Here is a 22,707-nt window from a genome sequence, read left to right as displayed (position 1 = left end):
CACAACTGGATGTAATGGTCAGGGGTCCCTTTACCCTTTACCTTTAGGGACAATAATTAGTGGAGAAGCAGCCGCTTTTGTTCTCACCAGGACCAAGTGTGGCCAAATATGCTCAGCTTGGCAGTTGGCAAATAGATTGGGGGCAGAATTAGATATTTCTGGAGATCTTCTAGTCAGACAATGGGGGCAGGTTTGTTTCCTAAAAATGAGGACAACCAGTTACACCAAGCTTTGCTTTCTCTGTCCTGCTAGTCAAAAACTCATGCTGTGAGCAGCCACCTGGAGAGTGAGACTGGGCAACATGATTTAAGGCCTTGAATAGTAAGAGAGCTTGCTGTATTTGAGGCCTATTCTTTTGAGTCTTCCTGGGACTTACCTAATAACATGCGTTTCTCTGTAGTGGCTGCGTGGACTTCCTTCCAGTCGGCAAAGTTTTAATGTCATATTTGGTGAATGTCCATATTGTAACAAGGTAAGGAAAGCAACGTAGTTGCTGGATAATTGGAACTGTTTCTGTATGAGATTAAGTTAGGGTTTCAAAATACAACTGAAATTAGCTTGTCTTCTTTTAGGAGACTTTGCTGCAAAGTTACTGTCATGCGCATACTTAAATCTTTCAGATACCGGTGTCTCTTGATACTTAGCGGGGGGAAACAATTCCACTGTTTGAGTTAAAAATTAGGGGAGGGGGAATTATTCTTTGTAATAAATACCTTGGAAAATACTGTAAGCAAAATTCAAGTACTTTATTGATTTTTAATTTTGTAACAACTCACCTTGCTTTGAAAAACCATTCCAGCCAATAACACTGAAAATGTCTATGAAGAAAGTCTGAAGTGGAATTTCAGAAGCCTGTAACTATGTAAATGTACAGTCTTAAGAATGCTAACACATTAGACATGATATCAAAGAAAATACACAGAAAGCAGTATTAAGAAGAAGAGGACAATGATGGTCATCGTGTATTGGTACAATTCTTTACGAAGTCCAGACGCTTTGTGAAGTCCAGACTCCAAAGTGCTGCACATAGAAGAGCTAGTCGAAGTCTGAAAGCGTTCTGGTTGAAAGGCTTCAGTATATGTAACTTCATTTCCTATGGATTTTTCCTCAATTTCCCAGAAGGTATTGCAGATAGGTTGTGGTTTCTGAGAAGGAAGCAAAAAACAAATCTATCCATATCTTCAACAGATCTGCATAAGAACAAATATTTAAATGACTTTTTTGTACAATAATAATAATAAACTCATGGTACAAAGATAATTGACTAAGTGTAATAATTCACCAGATAAATTTATAATCTATAACAGCTTTTCTATGTCCATTATCTCAGTTATTCTTTTCACAGAAAGCCCATTGCAAAAAGCCATACCATTGTCCTACAAAGTAATCCTCCTTGTTTAGATCTCTTGAAGACTGAATTTGTTTAGCCAGCTTCTGAAATAAAGCTGTATGCTGAGCATCGAGACACCTTACAGGAATGGATTGACAGTCCAGTTTTGGGCTATGACTTATTTCAGCCCAACAACAGAAATGATAGCCAAAATGCAGAACTTCCATATAAGGGAATGTCATCATAATTTTTTACAAGGCAAGTGTGGGGTGTTACACTTATTCAGTCAATCTTGCTACATTCAGCACTCCCACTATATCAGCATATAAGTCCCTATGGTTTTACGTTTCCTCCAGCTTTCTCAGTGTTACATGCCAACTTCTAGTTGAAACGAGTCAGGGTTATGAAACTTGCAGGACAATTAACAGCACTCCTGGATAATTCAGTGATTGAGCTGGGAAAGAAGGGCTCTGGTGTTGGGCCCAAGTTGCTCAGGGCTTCACATATTAATAGAACTGTGAACCTGGCTTAGTAGCCTATGAGCATCACAGATGCTTCAAGCTTCCTGCTAAACTGAGCACTCACCTTGACTAACTTCCTCCTGTAAACATCGGTTGTGGCTCCAGCTGGCTTTCCTCCAGTCTCAGCGGGCTAGGAAGAACAAACAGAACTAGCCAGTAGTAAAAGCCTTTAGAGTAAGGGTGAAGTTTGGGGGTGGGGGGAATGCAACCAGCAGCTGGCTTTAAAGTAACACATTTCTTGCCTCAGGGAGAACATAGTTCATAGGAAGATCTATTAAGGTGACACAGGTGTATATGCAAGTTTGGGGCGACGCCTTTGAAGTAACAGAATTGTAGAGTTGCTAGGGTCCCTGAGGGTCATCTTAATTCTGTTCCGCTTTTAGTGGAGAGCAAAAGGGCTCAGGGGTGGGGGCTGTCCGCAGAAGCAGTGCCGCCACCCCTGGGCTTACAAAGCCTTCATGTGTGGTAGCTGCTTTTCAGCCTTCCTCTCTCTCCCCTGTGCATAGCAGTGTATGTGTGGGCCAGGGCGCATAGTAAATGCTTTTAGAGTTTACCCAGGTATGTGTAGAATACTTGCATTGGTATGGGTTTTAATGGGCAACAGCAAGTCAGCCCCAGTTAGCAGGGGAGAAAACAATCATTAAGCTTTCTAAATTTCAGAAGACCTAGCACTTAGAACATGAGAAGCTATACTATACTAACTGGTCATATTGGTTTAAATGACTGTGAAAAGGGGAACATGTTAAGTTCTCAAGGGCCTGTACCATTTCAAAGTGGTGGAGCATCACAGCATCCAACAAAATCCTGCCCCCCACCCATCCATGCCGAGACCATATAACACTGGTCTTGAAAGACCTACATTGGCTCCCAGTACGTTTCCGAGCACAATTCAAAGTGTTGGTGCTGACATTTAAAGCCCTAAACAGCCTCGGTCCACTATACCTGAAGGAGCATCTCCACCCCCATCGTTTTGCCCGGACCCTGAGGTCCAGCACTGAGGGCCTTCTGACGGTTCCCTTGCTGCGAGAAGCCAAATTGCAGGGAACCAGGCAGAGGGCCTTCTTGGTAGTGGCACCCGCCCTGTGGAACACCCTCTCACCAGATGTCAAAGAGAAAAATAACTACCAAACTTTTAGAAGACATCTGAAGGCAGCCCTGTTTAGGGAAGCTTTTAATGTTTAATAGGTTATTGTATTTTAGTGTTTTGTTGGAAGCCGCCCAGAGTGGCTGGGGAAGCCCAGCCAGATGGGCGGGGTATGAATGAATGAATGAATAAATAAATAAATAAATAAATAAATTATTATTAGCAACGTACATTGCAGGAAAAGTAACCTTCGTTTGGCCATTTCTCACCTGCGCTTAATATTTTCCAAGGTGTGCAGGGAGTGGGGGAATGTGCAGCTAGAAAAGCAGGAGTTTTCCACAAGCCAGGTACAATTTAATGCAGCAATTTTATTTATTTTAAGAACTCACCGCTTCATTCTGAAGCTGCTTGCTCAGCCCAGCCAGCATCTGCTCGTCTTGTCCTTGGCTGCTTTTCATTCCCACAGCGGCTCTTCTACGGTAGGAGAGGTCCTTGCTTTCGAACTCCTTTCCCTTCTCGTCTTTAACTTGCCTTGGCACTGGCTTTGGCAAATCAACCTGTTAAATGTACAAGTTGAGTGACTCGTGCAGCTGCTACTCCTGCTTTACAGAATCTGTTCCATTGACTGCGGCTTGTGTGTGAAATGAATGGCTTCTGCGCAACTTCTAGCAAAAGCATCACTAATCCGCCAACACAAGGAACGGCCAACATTTACCGCGAGTTGGAACTGCACAGGGCAGTCGTTTCCTTGAGCTCTTGAGCAGAGTGCTTGCACTTGTGCTATCCTAAGGGGCAACGTTATTTATTGCGAAAATTTGTTCCAAGGATTCTTAAAGAACTCTTAGATGAATGTTATTAACCTTTACTGGATGCAAAACCAATAAGTCTCTGTCAATTAAGCTTGCATTAACTATATCTAAGTAAGTTGTTTTTATTGTGGTGATTCTAATTAATGTCAGTGCCTGGAATGAGAAAATAATCACTACTTATTCCATTAGTGAGGTGATCTGACCCGCCCTAAATGGGGCGACAAATTTCTCATCTTCCCCATAATACTGATATACTTGCTCTCGGGGCACCCTGAAAGGTCATGCAGCCCCCCTGCCCACCCGAGAAGCTGCATTTATATTAAAAATGTTGGTTCACTGATAAGAATATCGTTTGTCAAATTTCTGGGTTGCCCTCCCTGGGATTATTTTCTTTTTAACTTGCAGCAACGACATGTAATGGGGTGAACTGAGCAATACGTTGAGTGAGCTGCACTCTTCAAGCAACTATTGAAGTGTGGATTCCCCATGTCCATTCCCTTACACAGGAGGAGAGGGCAAAAGGCAGACTGGGATGTACTGGTCGATGGCTGGGTGATCTGTAATAAATAGGCAAAGGCTTCCAAATCTCAATAGCAACGAAAAGGCTTACGTCCCCCCCGCCCCACCCCCAAATTAGGATAGAATCTGCATTAGTTGATATACATTTATTCTTATATATTCAGGTTATGGCAACGTACATCTTACAGCAGAGCTAGGGATTCTGTGGCTCTGCATACGATGTTGAACTCCTAACTGCCATCAACCTCACCAACCATGGTCAATAATCTGGGCTCCTGCGAGTTGTATCCCCAACAACATATGGAGGGGCACAGCTTCCCTGTATTTGGCTTACAAGGTTAACTGACCCATCCTATGATGGTGACTAATTCAACGGTTCTCAACCTGTGGGTCCCCAGATGTTGTTTGACTACAACTCCCATCATTCCTGAGCTCAAACCTTGCTAGCTAGGGGTGATGGGAGTTGTAGTCCAACAACATCTGGGGACCCACAGGTTGAGAAAGGCTGCTGTAATTTGTTTTAAATTCTTGTATTATACCCTGGAGCTTAGGGTGAAGGGTAGATAATAAAGGGGGGGGAGCTGCATCTGAACCTGTAGAGTCTATAGCCACAGTGACTAATAACCATTGACAGGCCTTCCCTAAGTTAATTTGTCCAATCCCCTTTTTATGGAGTCGTAGAGTTGGAAGGGATCCTGAGGGTCATCTAGTCCAACCCCCTGCAAGGCAGGAATTTCAACTAAAGCATCCATGAAAGATGCCCATCCAGCCAAAAAACCTCCAAGGAAGGAGAGTACACAAGTCCCAAGGGAGTCTGTTCCACTGTCAAACAGCTCTTATTGTCAGAACATTCTTCCTGATGTTTAGTCAGAATCTCCTTTCTTGTAACTTGAAGCCATTGGTTTGAGTCCTACTCTCCAAAGCAGAAGAAAGCAAGCTTGTTCCCTCTTCCATGTGGCAGCCCTTGAGATATTTGAAGATGGCTGTCATATCTCCTCTCAGTGTGCTCTTTTCCCGGGCTAAACATGCCCAGCTCCTTAAACTGTTCCTCATAAAGCTTTGTTTCCAGACCCTTGATCATCCTGGTTGCTCTCTTCCGCATGCATTCCAGCTTTAAAAACACCTGTGCCTGCATCCATCAGTACAACTTCTGGCATCACGACGAATAGCCTGCTTCACAACAGACATTTCAATATCTAAACAGCCCAAGTGACTAGGTGCCTTTTCCCACTACAATCACATCCTTCAGTCTTTGCCTGCTCCACACTGGGAATACAGAGCAGCCCTTGCACCACTTCTTCCTAATGCACAGGCGTCAATGGCAACAAGAAGGTATTATAAAGGTAAAGACTGGATGGTTAAGTCCAGTCAAAGGCAACTATGGGGTTGCAGCACTCATCTCACTTTCAGGCCGAGGGATCTGTCGTTTGTCCATAGAGTTTTCTGGGTCATGTGGCCAGCATGACTACACTACTGGCACACGGAGGACCGTGACGAGTGCCAGAGAGCATGGAAACGCCGTTTACCTTCCCACCACAGTGGTACCTATTTATCTACTTGCACTGGTGTGCTTTTGAATTGCTAGGGTTGGCAGGAGCTGGGACAGAGCAATAGGAGCTAACCCCATTGCACAGATTCGAACTGCCGACCTTCTGATCGGCAAGCCCAAGAGGCTCAGTGGTTTAGACCTCAGTGCCACCCACTTCCCCATATGTATTATATCTCTACAGTGGTACCTCGGGTTACAAACACTTTGGGTTACAGACTCCGCTAACCCGGAAGTAGGACCTTGGGTTAAGAACTTTGCCCCAGGATGAGAAAAAGAATTCGTGCTGCAGCAGGAGGCCCCATTAGCTAATGTGTTACCTCGGTTTAAGAACAGTTTCAGGTTAAGAACGGACCTCTGGAACGAATTAAGTACGTAACCAGAGGTACTACTGTACTTGACATCAGGTATGTGGTCTCCCATTCATCCAGAGACATGTTGGGATTTCTGGCTTTGTAGTTTGGAGTTTTGAACAATTAACGGGTAAATGCTTCCAGTACCGGCTAATTTGGAGCCATTTTTAATCTGATCATGTGGCAATATATGCAAGATTATTCACTCTCCTTCTCCCCCAGAATCCAAACTGATTATCGCCTTCATTGTATTCTGTATGGCTACTCCATTTTCACCTACACAATCGTTAACTGAATTGAGGGTGAAGTACAATGCTTTTCAAACTCAAAAGCAGTTGAAGCTTTTCACAGAAAATGGACTTTCCTGCCTTTATTCCCTATTTGCCGACGGTTCACAACACGCTATATTTTAGAATACCCTCGAGTCAGAAACAGCTCTCAAATCTGAGATGATGCAAGGTATGCATTTCATGCTAATGAAAGAGGATATTTGAAATCTCCACGAAAAACTCAGAGGATGATGGGGACGAGGTTCAAGTCATCTGCAAACAGCACAGTTCTCTCCCTGACCTTGTTATTGGCCATTAAAAATACTTCTGCCTGTGTCGGAGGAACAGAAGCTGTGATAATTGACACTCGTCGCTCGTGGACTTTAAATGGGGTTATGCACTTGCAAATAGCAAATACTATTGCAGATCTCTCTTTTCTTGCAATCAAAGTTCAGCAACATCTTGTTTGACATCAATATCCAAGGTAAGTTTTAAGCTAAATACAAAACGTAATAGATTTCTGCGCTTTTGGAGGAAACGGAAGAGGGGAAAAGGGAAAAGAAACTGCTTTGTCCAGCGGCCTGGTACAGTTTGGGGGATACTCTCCATAACCCAGCCTGTACGAAAACTTAATCTTTCCAGAACCCTGGAACTGGGATAATTGGGATGAATAGTCCTTTTTCCAAACATTCTTCTATGACCCCCTACTTGTTTTCCTGCACAGGAGCTGGACACAGAGCGGGTGTGAGGGGTCCTGGCCGGTTGTCACTGGATAGCTCAGTTGGTGGGAGCCTGGTGCTGATAACATCAAGGTTGCAGGTTCGATCCCCGGATGGCATAGCTGCATATTCCTGCATTGCAGGGGGCTGGACTAGATGATCCTTTCTCAAGGTCCCTTCCAACTCTACAATTCTGTGATTCACCCGGTCGGGCAGAAAGCCTGCCCAGCGGAAATGAGAAACTGTTGACCTGCTGGCACCCTGCCCTTCGTGTCTTCACAAAATGGCTGTGTTACACTTGCAGTAAAGGATAACGGTAAAGGGACCCCTGGCCATTAGGTCCAGTCGTGGCCGACTCTGGGGTTGCGGCGCTCATCTCGCTGAGGGAGCCGGCGTACAGCTTCCGGGTCATGTGGCCAGCATGACTAAGCCACTTCTGGTGAACCAGAGCAGCACACGGAAACACCGTTTACCTTCCCGCCGGAGCGGTACCTATTTATCTACTTGCACTTTGACGTGCTTTCGAACTGCTAGGTTGGCAGGAGCAGGGACCGAGCAACGGGAGCTCACCCCGTCGGGGGATTCAAACCGCCGAACTTCTGATCGGCAAGTCCTAGGCTCTGTGGTTTAACCCACAACACCACCCGCATCTCACAGTACCTAGCCCCAAAACGTCTGGTCAAAGTGTCCTGTTGGCATGTGCTATGACAGGGGCGGACCTTTGTACGAGTCCAAAATTGGATGCTTCCCAGCCCTCGTTCTGCCTTCCAAAGCCAGATAAGGGAGGGAATGGTATCTGACAGAGGTCTAAAGCCCTCCCACCTCCTTCCCAAAGCTGGACAAGTGCTAACAAGGCTTTGGAAAGGAGGCAGAAAGACTCTAGCACCCTGTCAGAGCTTTCATTCCTGCTTCCTGAGGCCCAGTGATTATTAGGATTTGGGACGGAGACAAGAAGGCTCCCCCTTGGCCTCACTGCACCCTGTGCAGGGGAACCAGTCACGATGCCCTAAATCCACAACTTTATGATAAACAATGAATACACATCAGCAAGCCAAAAATGCTTGTGCTGGACCAACAAACTGACTTTTCCTAAGGAAATGGAACACACAAGATCCATATCAGAACTAGTTCATTGAGACAAGATGGTGGGTTAAGCTTGTTTCTCCCGGGTTGTTGTTGTTTAGTTGTGTCCGACTCTTCGTGACCCCATGGACCAGAGCATGCCAGGCACTCCTGTCTTCCACTGCCTCCCACAGTTTGGTCAAACTCATGCTGGTAACTTCGAGGACACTGTCCAACCATCTCATCCTCTGTCGTCCCCTTCTCCTTGTGCCCTCAATCTTTCCCAACACCAGGGTCTTTTCCAAGGCATCTTCTCGGGAGGTGGCGAAAGTATTGGAGCCTCAGCTTCAGGATCTGTCCTTCCAGTGAGCACTCAGGGCTGATTTCCTTAGAATGGAGAGGTTTGATCTTCTTGCAGTCCATGGGACTCTCAAGAGTCTCCTCCAGCACCATAATTCAAAAGCATCGATTCTTTGGTGATCAGCCTTCTTTATGGTCCAGCTCTCACTTCCATACATCACTACTGGGAAAACCATAGCTTTTCTCTTGGGTAGCATCTCCCAATGTTGCCCGGCAAGTTGCTTTCGAAGTGAACAGAAGTTTAAGAACCTAAGAAGGGTCCGCTGGGTTGGGCCAGTGGTTTCCACCTAGTCTAGCATCCTGGCCACTCAAGTGCTTATGGGAACTCTGAATGCAAAAGAACTGTCCCCATTCTGCATCTTCCAGCAGCTGGAATTCAAAAGCGTGCTGCCTCCAACAGTGGACTTGTTAAGGTGACATTTGGGAAAGGAGGGTCAAGTGTTTGAAGAAGAAGAAACACTTCTGGATTGCAACCACTGGCTAGGACCCACAAATACCATCAGCATCATAGTTATAAGTCTAGATTTGTTGTGCATCAATAAGTCAAACAGCAACCACACAAGCAAAGCAGTTTTGAAATGAAGGGAAATATCCAAAGTTTGCAAAATGGCTTGGTAAGGGACAATGTGGTCCACAGTTTGGTGGGAAAGTCAAAATCCCAGGGCAGGGACATCTGTGCAAATTCCTAGGACTACTGAGAGCAGTTTGAATTATAGCTGTTGCTGCTGTTTTTATAAAGTTCTAAATGGTTGTCTAAAGCAGAAGAGGTAACCCAAGTCACTTTCCCCTTCAATCTAGCAGCAAAAATATATACAGCCCAACTTAACGCAGGTAGTTTTGACTTTAATAGGCAGTAGTTACTATTTCTTAAATCTGCACATTTAAGAATGGGCAAGGGGAAATCAAATTGGCCGAACATCAGAAGTTTAGAGAGCAGATGCCTTTTGTGAAAAAAAGGGGGGGGAGAAACTTACATATTTCAATTAACTTTAGAAAACTACAAATTACAGAGAGAGCCACTGCTCAAATTAGCATAGATTAAATGGTGACCACAACAGCAAGCAAACTACTGTCAAAGAAATGGCTTTTTGCTTTGTTGTAAAAGTGATAAAAAATAATAATACCAAAGTCTATAAAACTCTGGGGGGAAAAAAGAGTCTTGGTAATTACCAAGATCAAAATCCAGTAGCTTTTTATTAAAGATGAACTTTTGTTCTGCTTTTCTACACAATGTAAATAGTGCTGACAATTGGGTTTGCAAAGGCATTCGCTACAATAAAATGTAATTGTATCATGAGAGAAAGGTGACAATCGGGAGATCATGAAAAAATTACATATTCTCACTGGTAGTTAATTAGCCATGCAAAAGCCCCTCAAACAGAGATTCTCTTCTATTAGGAATGATTACTATGCAGACCTACAGATGTCAATACTGGAGTCATTCAAATACTTCTTTCGCTACTAATTGAAGGTTGTAAAGCTCTGGTGCCAAGGTTTGGCTTCCAAAGAGCTAATTTATGACTAGGCGGCTATTTTATGTCTTCAGTTGCAGCAGCTACAGAACTCGGCAAATCAGAACCATCTGTGCGCCGGGATTTGAATCGCCATTCATCTCGCAGCCCATCAGTCGCATTAGTTTGCATCCCACATTTTTTGGGCTCATGTACCATTCTGACAGTCCAAAGTTCATGAGGAATATTAAAAATGAACCACCACCTTGACCCTGCCATATTGTGTCAGCAAAGGCTGCGGGCTCATATGGCTACTAACATCCCCGGCCGACGCTCCTAATCAGGCCCTGTGAATACTGCTAATTACACCGGTCTAAGTGTATTAAAAACAAAGGGGTTTGCATTTATTTGTTGGTTAACTGTATATTGACAGGACAGGACTGGGAGGCGGAAAGGGAAGAGCGTGTGTGTCTCAAAAAGCGAGCATGCGCCAAAATTTGAGGAAAGCAGCTTCTTGAAGGCCAGAGTAAAAAGAAAGAACAAAGTTATTTTAGGGGAACAATGGTTGCATCAATAAAGGCAACTCGGCTTTTGATCCGTTCTGAAGGGACAGCTGTCATCCAAAGCTGTCCCTTGTGAACAACTCTGGCACTATCCCACTGCACAGGAAGCAAAGAAATTTGCACAAGTCTTACTGTTCGGAGCCGTGGTTCCCAACGTAGGACATACCTCCCACAGGGCGGCAATTTGATTTTTAAGGGGGGCAATTTGATAATGAGTTATTAATAGTGAATGGCCTTTTAGGCTTCCTCCACGTGAATAGGAGTTCACTTTTTGAATAATAAGAATTAATATGTCACCGGGGGGGGGGGGGTGGATCAGGATTATAGAGATGCTTAGGTGGGGCATGGCCAAAAAAAGGTTGGGAACCACTGGTTTGGAGGGAAGAAAAGAGCTGTGGGTCAAAAAGGAGTTAGGACAGTTTCCCTCTTGTAGGATGGCATCCAACCTCTAAACATAACCCTCAAATCTTTCCTTGGATATCAACAAGCAAATCACCCTGTTAGCACAAGGACATCTGTAAGGGTACTTCCTCTCCTTGCCCCAGCCACACACCCCCCCCCCACAAAAAACCTGTTCTGAGGTTCCCCCCTAAACTCTAGGGCTTATTGGGGGGAACAGGGGTGTGTGGGGAGAGGAAGCCCCATTGCATGGGATTATGTCTTTAGATGCAACCTTAAACATGTACTTTAACATTTTACATCATCAGCTCCTTCCTTGGGTAGAGAAGGGGAGACTCAATCTTATATACTGAATCTCTGGCTCCACCCATTAAGTTACTGTTGCTTTTAAAAATAGTGATATTTCCTTTGTTGGCGATTCAACTTCCAAAAAGTAGCATTTTTTAAAAAAATACGTACCGCTTCCATGAGCCTCACTTTCCCCCACGTTAAATTTAGCTGTAAACGAAACTATTCCTTAACAGGACATGTGTTATATTTATCCAGCCTTGACCAAATCCAATGGCTATGTACTTACTTTCTTGTGCTTAGCAGCACATTCATTCGGAGGTCTTTTGGCAGCGGCAAAATTCAGTGCCCCATTGCAGCAGACTCCTTTGTGTTCCAGACCATCTAGGAGGATTTTCTTTAGCGCTTCATAATCAGGCTTTTCCTTGTACGCTAAATCAGATGCATTTTTCAAAAACCTGGCTATTTCACCTATAGAAACACAACATTCAATTTGTTGGAGGTCAGACTTTTTTTAAGGACACAAGAGCTTTGCTGCATCAGACCGAAAGCCTCTCTGGCCTACGTCAAACTTTCCAAAATGGTCAACCAGATACTACTGAGAAACCCCCATCTTTCCTTGGCTGAAATACGCAGACATATATTAGCAAGTGTTTCTTTTTAAATGACTTGGAGGTCACCAGCTCTGCGATGGCCATGCCCAACTGCATTTGCGTGACCAGCTAGAAAGGTGGCGGGCAATTGTGAAACCTCGTGAAAACTAGTGTTAACACATGAACTTGGCAACATGAACCAAAACATGGGAAGCTGATTAGGCTGTAATGCTATAAGCTTCTTGGGACTAAGCACAATGACTTTAATGGACTTACTTCGGAGTAGAAAAGTACTACTGCTGCTGCTTTTAAGCAGTTGTTAACAGCTTCAAAAACCAAATCCCCAGCCGGGTAATGGAGCTGAGTACAGGACTGTAGTGTTAATCTTTCTGTTGAGTGCAGAAGAGTCGGTGCGAGGTATGTGCGATATGCAAAGGACCTAGGAGCGCAATCTAGGTTTCATAAGCTCAAGTAACACACGCATGCATCATAGACTCATTTTCAGACTTGTGCCAGTAATGTAGCTCAAACGAAAATCAAAGAAGGAAGCAGGCAGCATTCAGGGTAGACGCAGAGCACTTGTGAGCATAAGATCCTAACAAAATAGGAGCAGGCCAATGGACCATCTAGCCACGCATTCTGTTCACCCAGGGGCCAAACAGATGTCTGTTGGAACCCGCAAGCAGAATCTGAACTCAACAGTCGTCTCCCTGGAGTGTCCTTTGTTGCAAAAGCATTCCTCTTCTCCCAGGCATGTGATACACAACAGTCATTCCTGACCCTTTTAAGGTGGAATGGAACTATATCCTAACATCCTCCCCCTTTCCATGTAACCTGTAGTACCTGTGGTTCAACCCAATTGCAACCTCTGTACATAGACCTTAAGTTGTTCTCTGTTAACAACCTTTTAAACTGAAAGGGGGATATTGTTTTTGTTTATTATGCATTTTTGAGTTTTTCATATTGTGGACCACCCTGTGATCTTTCGATGAATTTAATTAATAATAATATATCCTGAATCTTCCAACATTCAACTTGATTGGATGTCCATAGACAGTGCCTTTTTTCTAGAATATTAGCCTAGCCTCGTGAAGTCCTGGCCACAGCCAAGGTAGTTAGGTGTAAAGTAAACAAATTGCTCACAATTTGCAATGTGCTGCCATGCAAAACTTCGCTCAGATGCCTACAATATCCTTGTATTCTCTGTTGACTACACCTTTCCTTTCCTTCCCTGTTCCAACTCAGAGATGCTTCCGATGTGAGCCAAAGAAATTGCTGCTGCTGCTAAATTTGAGTAGTTTTGAATTGAAGCAGGTTCCTCTGGAACAGGGGCGCACAATCAGATGTTTCTGGACTACAATTCCCATCAGCCCCAGCCAGAGATCAGGAATGATGGGAGTTGTAGTCCAGAAACATCTGGAGGGCTACAGCTTGCGCACCCCTGGTCTGGAAGGTGGCAATCCTTCTGGCACTCCAATTCCAAACCACAACAGGCTTCGAAGGTTGATTTCAATTGGTCAATTGGCTCAACTTACTGCAGTCTGTTCCTGCGGGAGCCCATCTTGTCACTGAATCTGGGAGCTCGTCCAGGAGCCTGAAAAAGTGAGGAGGCACAGAATGTTAGATCAGAAGGCGGCAAAATCCGAAGATTGTCAGGGACGAGATGGGGAGGCAAAGCAGATCAGCCTCCTCTTGAAAGCTGAAGACTGCGGAAATTCAGGAGACCTGTCGGCCAGCAAATCAATCCATGACTATCTCTACCCACTGCGTTAACCCCCTTTGCATCATGTGACTATAAGCACCACTATAGCCTGAGCAGAATTACGGCCAAGGAAATGTCTTCGCTTTCCAGAGCTCTTGCCAAATGTTTTGCAGGGTAATGCAATAAAGGAATCCCTTCACAAACACACACCGCCCTGAGATAAATTTGCTTTCTTTACTCCCAAGTCCACAGATTAATGGTCGTCTAAAGTTCAGCACGGTTCACCAGGCTGGTGCTTGTTGCTCCAAAGTAGATTCTGAACGCAAAATGGCAACAGACGGATAAGATAATAATAATAATAATAATAATAATAATAATAATAATAATAATAATAGTAATAGTTCCAAAGCAGCACCGAATGAAGCTGTCTTGGGCAGTGAGCGAATGGACTTCTAAAGAGAGTTGTGCATGCTTTTTTTTTTTTTGCAGTTAGCAACAAGAGTCAGGGAGGGTTGCAGCAAAAGTTGGTGCCCACATTTTGAACAGAACCTGACAGTGTCATTTAACATCTGAAGGACATACACAACCACAAAAACACATCTCCAGGAGGGAGGAATTGACTGGAACTCACAAGTGTGTGTTTAAAGCATGTTTTCAGAGCTACCACTGCCCTTGAAACGATATAGGAAAAGTCCTCCCACCTTCCCTAATTGCTAAGGAATGTTTTAAACGCTGGATTTTTTAAAAATAATGTGTTTACTGCATCTTGTTTTTTATTTGTAACATTTCATTGCACTTGCTGCAGTTTGATCTTTATCTGCAAAGCTTTACAATGCCCATAAACCACTTAAGAGATTTTAAGCGGCATATAAATTGCCTAAATGAGTACATTAAATAATTACTTTTCCCATCCTATGTTCATAGGATGATTTTAGCTTCTTAAAAAAAACTATATAGCCTTTTTTTTGGAACTTTAATTTAAAAAAAGATTAAAAATGAAACTTTAAAGAAAGAGATGGTGGACTAATAGCAGGTTCCATTTCTTGCTAGGAAGTCCAAACGGCCTTCACTTTTTGGTAAGACATTCCGAAGGGACACAAAAACTCCTCAGAACATGGATCTCCTAAAATTTGCTTACCAACTTGTCTGCTAATGGTCTGCACAAGTTTACAGAAATGTCAATTCGCCATGGGTGCCAATGCTCCATCATGTATATTTTGTGGACACTATGTGTGTGTGTGTGTGCGCGCACACACATACACACACACACACAGTTCCCACTATGTAAATTTCAGAATCCTAAATCATCTTTCGTTCCTTACTGGCCTTATCAGTCAGCCAGAGCGCAAAAAGGGGAGAGGGGACATTTTAGCACTTGATACTGGTTCGTGTAAGGACACGGGTGGCGCTGTGGGTTAAACCACAGAGCCTAGGACTTGCCGATCAGAAGGTCACGCTTCGAATCCATGCGACAGGGTGAGCTCCCGTTGCTCGGTTCCTGCTCCTGCCAACCTAGCAGTTCGAAAGCATGCCAAAAGTGCAAGTAGATAAATAGGTACCACTCCAGCGGGAAGGTAAATGGCGTTTCCATGCGCTGCTCTGGTTTGCCAGAAGCGGCTTAGTCATGCTGGCCACATGACCCAGAAGCTGTACGCCGGCTCCCTCGGCCAATAAAGCGAGATGAGCGCCGCAACCCCAGAGTTGGCCACGACTGGACCTAATGGCCAGGGGTCCCTTTACCTTTACTGGTTCGTGCAGCAGACACCCCTGTCCTGACTTTCTACTCCCAGTGTATAGTCTGGATTCTGCACAGAGAGAAGAGGGAGCAACAGAAATGAGAGGCGAGAGCCTAGCCCTAGATTATCCCATCTGCTTGCCAGGAAGGCTATGACAGATTTCACACATTATAGTGAGAGCAGATTTGAGGAAGCATGAAAACCAGATCAGGTTTGTTTGTTTGTTGATGGCTATGCCAGTTGAGGCAGACGGAATCTGTAGTCCAAAATATCTGCAGGGCACGAGGTTGGGGAAGGCTGTCCTAAAGTGTGATAAATACAAGAGTCCTATGCCTTTCCATATGTGGTGTGGGTGATAGGAACGTTGGTTGACCAAAATGCTTTGCAGTTGGCATCAGTCTGCCTTGGGAGACATTGGAACAGTGTGCCTTTGGGGGTAAAGTCAAGGTGTTGGATGGAGGCATGGGAAAGACTGTGGAACACAGACATAAATTTTACAGCATGTTATGATTTAAGAGAAAACTATAGGAAAATATTATACAGATGGTATCAAGCACCAAGTAGATTGGCAAATGTATAAATCAAAATCAAATTATGAGCTCGAAATGCAAAGGGAAAGAAGGTACCTTTTTCCATATGTAATGGTCTTGTAATAAGGTTAAAGATTACTGGGAAATGATATACAATGAATTGAAAAAGAAGTTAACCTTTGTAAAGAAGAGGAAAAAGAAGCTGAAGCTGAAGCTTTTATCTTGGGAATTATGGGATCAGAGTTACCTAAACAATATAATAATAATAATAATAATAATAATAATAATAATAATAATAATGATGATGCCCCACTCATCTGGGCGGCTTCCAGCATAAATTTATGTCATTGGTGGTGAGCATCACATTCTCCCATGCCCTTTTGGAGAGGCAAGCCATTGCTGTAGCTGCTTTGCCAATACGCTTGTCCAGCACTACATCAATGGAGACAAAATCGTCTCCCACCTTAAGCGTCTGGTCACTAATGCTGATGCGTGGAGTGCAGGTGATGTTCTGACCCAGGACGTTGGGTCTTTGTAAGGCTGAGACCAAACTCCATGCAGCCTTGGACAAAATGGTTGAAGAGGCTCTGCGGAGCTTTTTCTTATCGCTGTACTGAACTGAAACCAAACATAAAAAAGACCTTTGCTGGGTCAGAGCAAAGGGCTTTCGAATCCGGCATTCTGTTCTCACAGCAGCCAACGAGACACGTATGGAAAGTTTGGAAGCAGGACCTGAGCACAAAATAAGTCTCCCAATTTCAAGCAAGAAGCATTCGGTGGAGGTAGAACACAGCCACTGCAGCCAGAAGCCTTTGAAAGCTTCAGGTATTTGTCTCACCTTATCCAAGTTAGTGGGCATTACTGCATCTTGTGGCAGCCAATTCCAGTTTAACTGTGTGCTGTGTGGCACAGAACTTCCGTTGTCCTCAATTTAGCATAATCGGATGGCCCTGGGTTCTAGAAACATGAGGAGTGATGTGGACTAAGCAAGCCTGCATGGAGATTTCCCCAGATCTTTCTTTTCCAGTTTTTCTCCTGTTTCGTAAATTCATTCGTAACAACAAACAGAGGCCAATATCAAATACCGCATTAGACAAGCCTGGCACTTTGCTTACTAAATGCAAGTAAAAGAAACATGGTAAATTAGATCACCCTCTAGGGCATCAGAAGATGTTCCGATGTAAACTTAAAAATCTCAGAGGCAAATTATGTTATTCAAATGGTCCTAATTTGCATAGGATATGTTTTTTCCCCCAGATTGTAAGAGTGGGAGAAATAAACCTCTATCTGTTTGCTCCAAACCATACTAAACGGGTTTGGAAGCACTGCTTTAGGTTGGAAAAAATGATAACCAAGTCCAGGATGCTTCACGAAAAGCAAGAGCACATGCTCTGCTTCAAAGTTTAGCCCCTTGACATAAAAATAAAGCTGTGCACACCAGCACCTAAAGAGCCACGACGATATTCAACTCAAGCAGCAACGTAGGAAGTGTGTTTCACTAGTGAGGTCAGCCAACGTACACGACACTCCTGCACACTGATGCTGCCCAGTGGGGGAATTCAGCTTAGTCCTGTTGACTGATGAGCAGCGTTTTGCCAAACCAGGGGTTAAGAATGTGGTGCCCTCCAGTTCCCATCATCCTTGACCACTGGACAAGCTGGCTGGGGCTGATGGGAGCTAGGAGATCGGCAACACCTGGAGGCAGGGCCGTCTTACCCATAGGCGCTAGGGGTGCAGGGCACTCGGGCGCCGGGCTCTCAAGGGCACCAGGCTGTGAGTCCAGGGCCTGAGAGTTGAGTCCGGTGACGAGCCCGTCGGTTGGAGCGCCACGGCGGGCTCTTCAGCTGCGGAAGGCTCTGTGCCACGAGTTTGGGGGCAAGTGAGCTAGCAAGGTGCTGAGGCGGACGGACGCCTCCACTCTCCTGCGCACCTGGGATTGGTGTAGGGCCATGGAGAGGCTCGCCCGTGGGGAGGCCCACACAGTACATTTCTGAGCACAATTCAAAGTGTTGGTGTTGACCTTTAAAACCCTAATCGGCCTCGGTCCAGTATACCTGAAGGAGCGTCTCCACCCCCCATTGTTCTGCTCGGACGCTGAGGTCCAGCGCCGAGGGCCTTCTGGCAGTTCCCTCATTGCGAGAAGCAAAGCTACAGGGAAGCAGGCAGAGGGCCTTCTCGGTAGTGGCGCCCGCCCTGTGGAACGTCCTCCCATCAGATATCAAAGAGATAAACAACTACCTGACATTTAGAAGACATCTGAAGGCAGCCCTGTTCAGGGAAGTTTTTAATGTGTGACATTTCAATGTATTTTTAATCTTTGTTGGAAGCCGCCCAGAGTGGCTGGGGAAACCCAGCCAGATGGGCGGGGTACAAATAATAAATTATTATTATGCAGCTTACACCACGAGGTGCCCGGCTTTGCTCAGATGCCGACATTTCGGGCTGGTTTGTTGCGCTGTGCTCCTCTGCTGCTTGCGTTGGTTCCCGCCCCGCCCCCCCAGACGCCCAACAACTCTGTGGAACCTTTCCTAAAAACTTTGGGGCATATGCTTAAGACACAGCATTTGCTACCCTACCTGCCTTTGACAGAGGACTTTCCCAGTCCAGTTACCTGAAATTCTATAATGACATTATTGCTCATGGGGATAGCTCAGTTGGTTAGAGCGTGATGCTGATAACGCCAAGGTTGCAGGTTCGATCAGCTGCATATTTCTGCACTGCAGGGGGTTGGACTAGCTGATCCTGAGGGTCCCTTCCAACTCTATGATTCACTATTCATAAAATCTTGTTCTGTACCACTAAGCTGCAACCCTTCCTTCAGCCACCCCATTCTTAAAAATTAAAAGAAGTGCAAGACGCACACACAATAGTGTATATGGATTTAGTTCGGAGTCTTGGGGAGGGGGGAAAGGAAGTATCATCCCTCCAAGGGGTTAATCCTTGGCTGGAGAATTAATAAAGAAGCTTGATGGATTACATTGATCGGATGCTGAATGGCGCTAGGGGTGGTCTGCGAGGGACTCTAATGATCAGAAGTTCTAAAGGAGGGGGGTGGGAAATATTATATATATTAAACAATACTGTACAAAGTCAACATTTACAGATGCAATCTGTATTATCTGCAGCCTGCAGGCTCACCCCGCTCTCCCCCACCCCCTCTCTCTGCAGAGAGCCAGTGCCAAACTGAATGCACAGATTGATTTCTGCAGATCAGCTATCCCCATTGTGTACCTCTGTTGTGACTTGCCCTACTTAAAAGTTTGCTGCCTCCGCCACTCGCAGCACCTCCATCGCAGTGTTGCCGGTGTGCCGAGCGACCGGCTATGTGGGGCCACAAGCAATTAGCTTCCTCAAGTCCCACCAGTAAGAGCAAAAGAGCGAGAACAGACAGTGCATTTAACCAGGGCTAATTACAGTAGGCATGCTGGGTGGAGGAGGAAAAGGGCGAGGGGGGAAAGGGAAATGCTAAATGTTTGTGTTTTCTTCCCCCTCCCTCCATTCATGAAATGCTTTCCCGAAAGAGATGAGGGGGGAAAACACCCAATAAAATCTTCTTCCAATATCCAAAGGACTGTCACATGGAAGAGGGAACAAGCTTGTTTTCTCCTGCTCTGGAGGGGAGGACTCGAATCCAACTCTCTAATTCTTACAGGGGGCAGGAGGAAGCAACAGCATTTAGAACAGGGGTCAGCAAACTCCAGTCACTGTGACGGAAGAGGCGACTTAAGTGGAACTGGCTGGCATTCCCTTGTCATTGAGCTTAGCAATGTAAGAGGCAGCCTTGCCCAAATATTGCCTCCATCTAGGCACAGAGAGCTATGCTTTATTTTATTATTTGGAACTCATGAACTGTGGCTAGCCAACTGCAATTCTGACACTGCTTAAATGCAGGGGGGGGACACACACTTTAGAGCAGGGGACAGCAATCTTTTTCAGCAGGGGGCCGGTCCACTGTCCCTCAGACCTTGGGGGGGGGGGGCGGACTATATTTTGAAGAAGAAAAAATATGAACGAATTCCTATGCCCCACAAATAACCCAGAGATCCATTTTAAATAAAAGGGCACATTCTATTCATGTAAAAACATGCTGATTCCCGCCCGGACTAACCATGCATTTGTGTGGGTAGGCTGTGGCTCTCTGGACATTGTTGGGACTCCAACTCCCATGAGCCTCAGCCAGCACAAGGGATGCTGGGAGCTGTAGTTCAGCAACATCGTGAGGGCCACATCTCCCTTACCCTTAATTTCATGCAATTTAACTGCTAGTCCATGGTCCTGATCAAGCTGCAGAAATATTCATGGCCTTTATATCCGAGCTTGATCCCTGGGATCATCTGCAGGAGTGTCGCTGGCCGTTCCCCAGGTTGGCGCGGTTCCTTTGACAATAAGAAACTAACCCCCCCAGTTATTGACCCAGAATTATGGGATGCTCTGCCAACAGTGATTCAATAGCCACTTTCTGTCTCTGCTTTTAAATGCTTGCTGGAAACTTTTCTGTTCTGTCAGGCTTCTGTGGGCAATTAGGAACACACCTTTCTGCAACAGTTAGCTGATTTCTGATTTCTAACTTTTTATACGGTTTTACGGTGCGGTTTTGTGCATAATTTGTTGCAAACTGCTTGGAGATTTTTCTACGAACAGCAGTACGTATTTTTATAACTACCTAGCTATGCCCTTTGAGCCAATGGAACAAGTGAGCTACCTTTCTTCTGCTTTTCAGAGGGGCTGTTCAGCCACGACTTTTAACATGATTTGCTCGGTGGTGGAGCAGAGATAATACTTTGTTCCAAAGTTTAGTTTATGGACAGATTTTAAACATTGCTTTTAGGCAACAAGGTCCCCTTGATTCTTAACCCTTAAAATGTCCTGGGCTGGTTCATATACAGGCTGAAATCGTAGCCATATAGGAAATATGAGAGACACAGAGAGAAAGAGGCAAATTTCACAGAGATTTCTCTTTGCTTTGCCCAGTTCCGCCTCCTTAAAGATCATACACAGGGCTGTATGTAATTCCACGCTTAAAAATAAACCCGACTTTTGGCAGCAAAGTAGCCAAAATCCCACCCCCCACACACAAACACAAAAAAAGCAGAATTGAGCAGGCTGGATCAAATTTCATCAAATCAAGCCAGCCTGTGATACACTGCACAGCATGTTGGGACTAGGCAAACCTGGGTTCGAATCCTCATTCCGTTATGAACAGCTGGCTTAGATTACACTGGGACATAAATAGCCTGCTCATCTTTGCAGGGCTGTTGTGAAAGCAACATGCGAGTCAGCCAGCCAGCCATGGCTGGAGAAAACAGTGGGGTTTATACAGTCATAGGTAAAGGTAAAGGGACCCCTGACCATTAGGTCCAGTCGTGGCCGACTCTGGGGTCGTGGCGCTCATCTCGCTCTATAGGTCGAGGGAGCCAGAGTACAACTTCCGGGTCATATGGCCAGCATGACTAAGCCTCTTCTGGTGAACCAGAGCAGCACACGGAAACACCATTTACCTCCCCGCCAGAGCGGTACCTATTTATCGACTTGCACTTCGACGTGCTTTCGAACTGCTAGGTTGGCAGGAGCAGGGACCGAGCAATGGGAGCTCACCCCGTCGCAGGGATTCGAACCGCCGACCTTCTGATCGGCAAGTCCTAGGCTCTGTGGTTTAACCCACAGCGCCACCCGCGTCCTTGTCATACCTTGGATTAATCCAGTCATACCTTGGGTTAAAGACGCTTCAGGTTAAATCTTTTCTGGTTGCGTCCCGTGGCGACCTGGAAGTACCGGAAAGAGTTACTTCCGGGTTTCGCCATTCGCGCATGCGCAGACGCTCAAAATGACGTAACGCGCATGTGCAGAAGCGGCGAATCGCGACCCGCTGACGCGCAGATGCACAGACGTGGCTTGCATTCTGCTCAGGTTGCAAATGGGGCTCCGGAATGGATCCCGTTCACAACCAGAGCTACCACTGTACAGTGGTACCTCGGGTTATTACATACGCTTCAGGTTACATACACTTCAGGTTACAGACTCCGCTAACCCAGAAACAGTACCTCGGGTTAAGAACTTTGCTTCAGGATGAGAACAGAAATCGTGAGCAGGTGGAACGGCGGCAGCGGGAGGCCCCATTAGCTAAAGTGGTGTCTCAGGTTAAGAACAGTTTCAGGTTAAGAACGGACCTCCGGAACGAATTAAGTACTTAACCCGAGGTACCACTGTATAGGAAATTTGTACACCTCAATCAAATTCTGTCTGAAAGAAAGACTCTCAGGAAGAATGATGTCAATTCAGCAAATGAGGGCAGATGTAGAAATCAACCATAGGCAGAGCCCAGCCTTGTACTGCATACTTCAGTGGAGCTAGTTCTCCAGCTCTAACCTTGCACCAGATTTTTACATTTTTAAAAACAAGTGTTTAAAAAGCATTTTTTAAAAAACAAGCTGGAAGAGACTGACAAATTTGTCAGTTTCAGTTCCTTGGTCCCCCCCCCCCAATTTTAAATTCAAGTTTCTGACATTTCTGCATTATTATTATTATTATTAAAAATAGTCCTAACCAAAATTTGGCAGCACTTCTCCCAATGTGCATAAAAAAATAATCAAGACTTTTTACTGCTATTTTAACTTCATAATAGTTAAAATAGCAACCTGGTAAGAATTATGAAATAACATAAATAAAAGAGTAAGATAAACAGTACAACACACACACACACACACACACACACACACACACACACCAAAGTACAGAGTCAATACATCATAAAACAAAGTACATTCTCAAGAAACTACAGTGATTTAGATGTTACAACACAAACCAACCTGATAAAGAAAAATACAAAGCAAATGTTATGAATATCAAAAAAGGGTCATATTTCATTGGAACTTG

At 45.0% G+C, this 22,707-nt stretch overlaps 2 protein-coding genes across 4 annotated transcripts in view; one reads left to right on the top strand and one right to left on the bottom strand.

The window, feature by feature from the left end:
• Positions 1-1,260, top strand: part of FANCL (FA complementation group L) — a 46,660-nt gene extending 45,400 nt beyond the window's left edge. For all 3 annotated transcript variants that reach the window (XM_083605460.1, XM_083605461.1, XM_083605462.1), the window contains 2 exons: positions 401-472; positions 800-1,260. In XM_083605460.1, the coding sequence (XP_083461586.1) occupies positions 401-472; positions 800-835 (108 nt within the window). In that variant the 3' untranslated portion in view covers positions 836-1,260. The remainder of the gene's footprint in view (positions 1-400; positions 473-799) is intronic.
• VRK2 (VRK serine/threonine kinase 2) overlaps positions 726-22,707 on the bottom strand; it is a 70,634-nt gene continuing 48,652 nt past the window's right edge. Inside the window, exons 10-14 of the mRNA XM_083605292.1 lie at positions 13,402-13,460; positions 11,563-11,744; positions 3,325-3,492; positions 1,916-1,981; positions 726-1,145 (exon numbers count right to left, since the gene is read on the bottom strand). Coding sequence (XP_083461418.1) covers positions 906-1,145; positions 1,916-1,981; positions 3,325-3,492; positions 11,563-11,744; positions 13,402-13,460 — 715 coding nt within the window. The 3' untranslated portion in view covers positions 726-905. The remainder of the gene's footprint in view (positions 1,146-1,915; positions 1,982-3,324; positions 3,493-11,562; positions 11,745-13,401; positions 13,461-22,707) is intronic.

Source organism: Podarcis filfolensis (assembly GCF_964270895.1).
Source record: "Podarcis filfolensis genome assembly, chromosome: 3".
Taxonomy (NCBI): domain Eukaryota; kingdom Metazoa; phylum Chordata; class Lepidosauria; order Squamata; family Lacertidae; genus Podarcis; species Podarcis filfolensis.
This window is presented reverse-complemented; position numbering and strand designations above follow the sequence as displayed.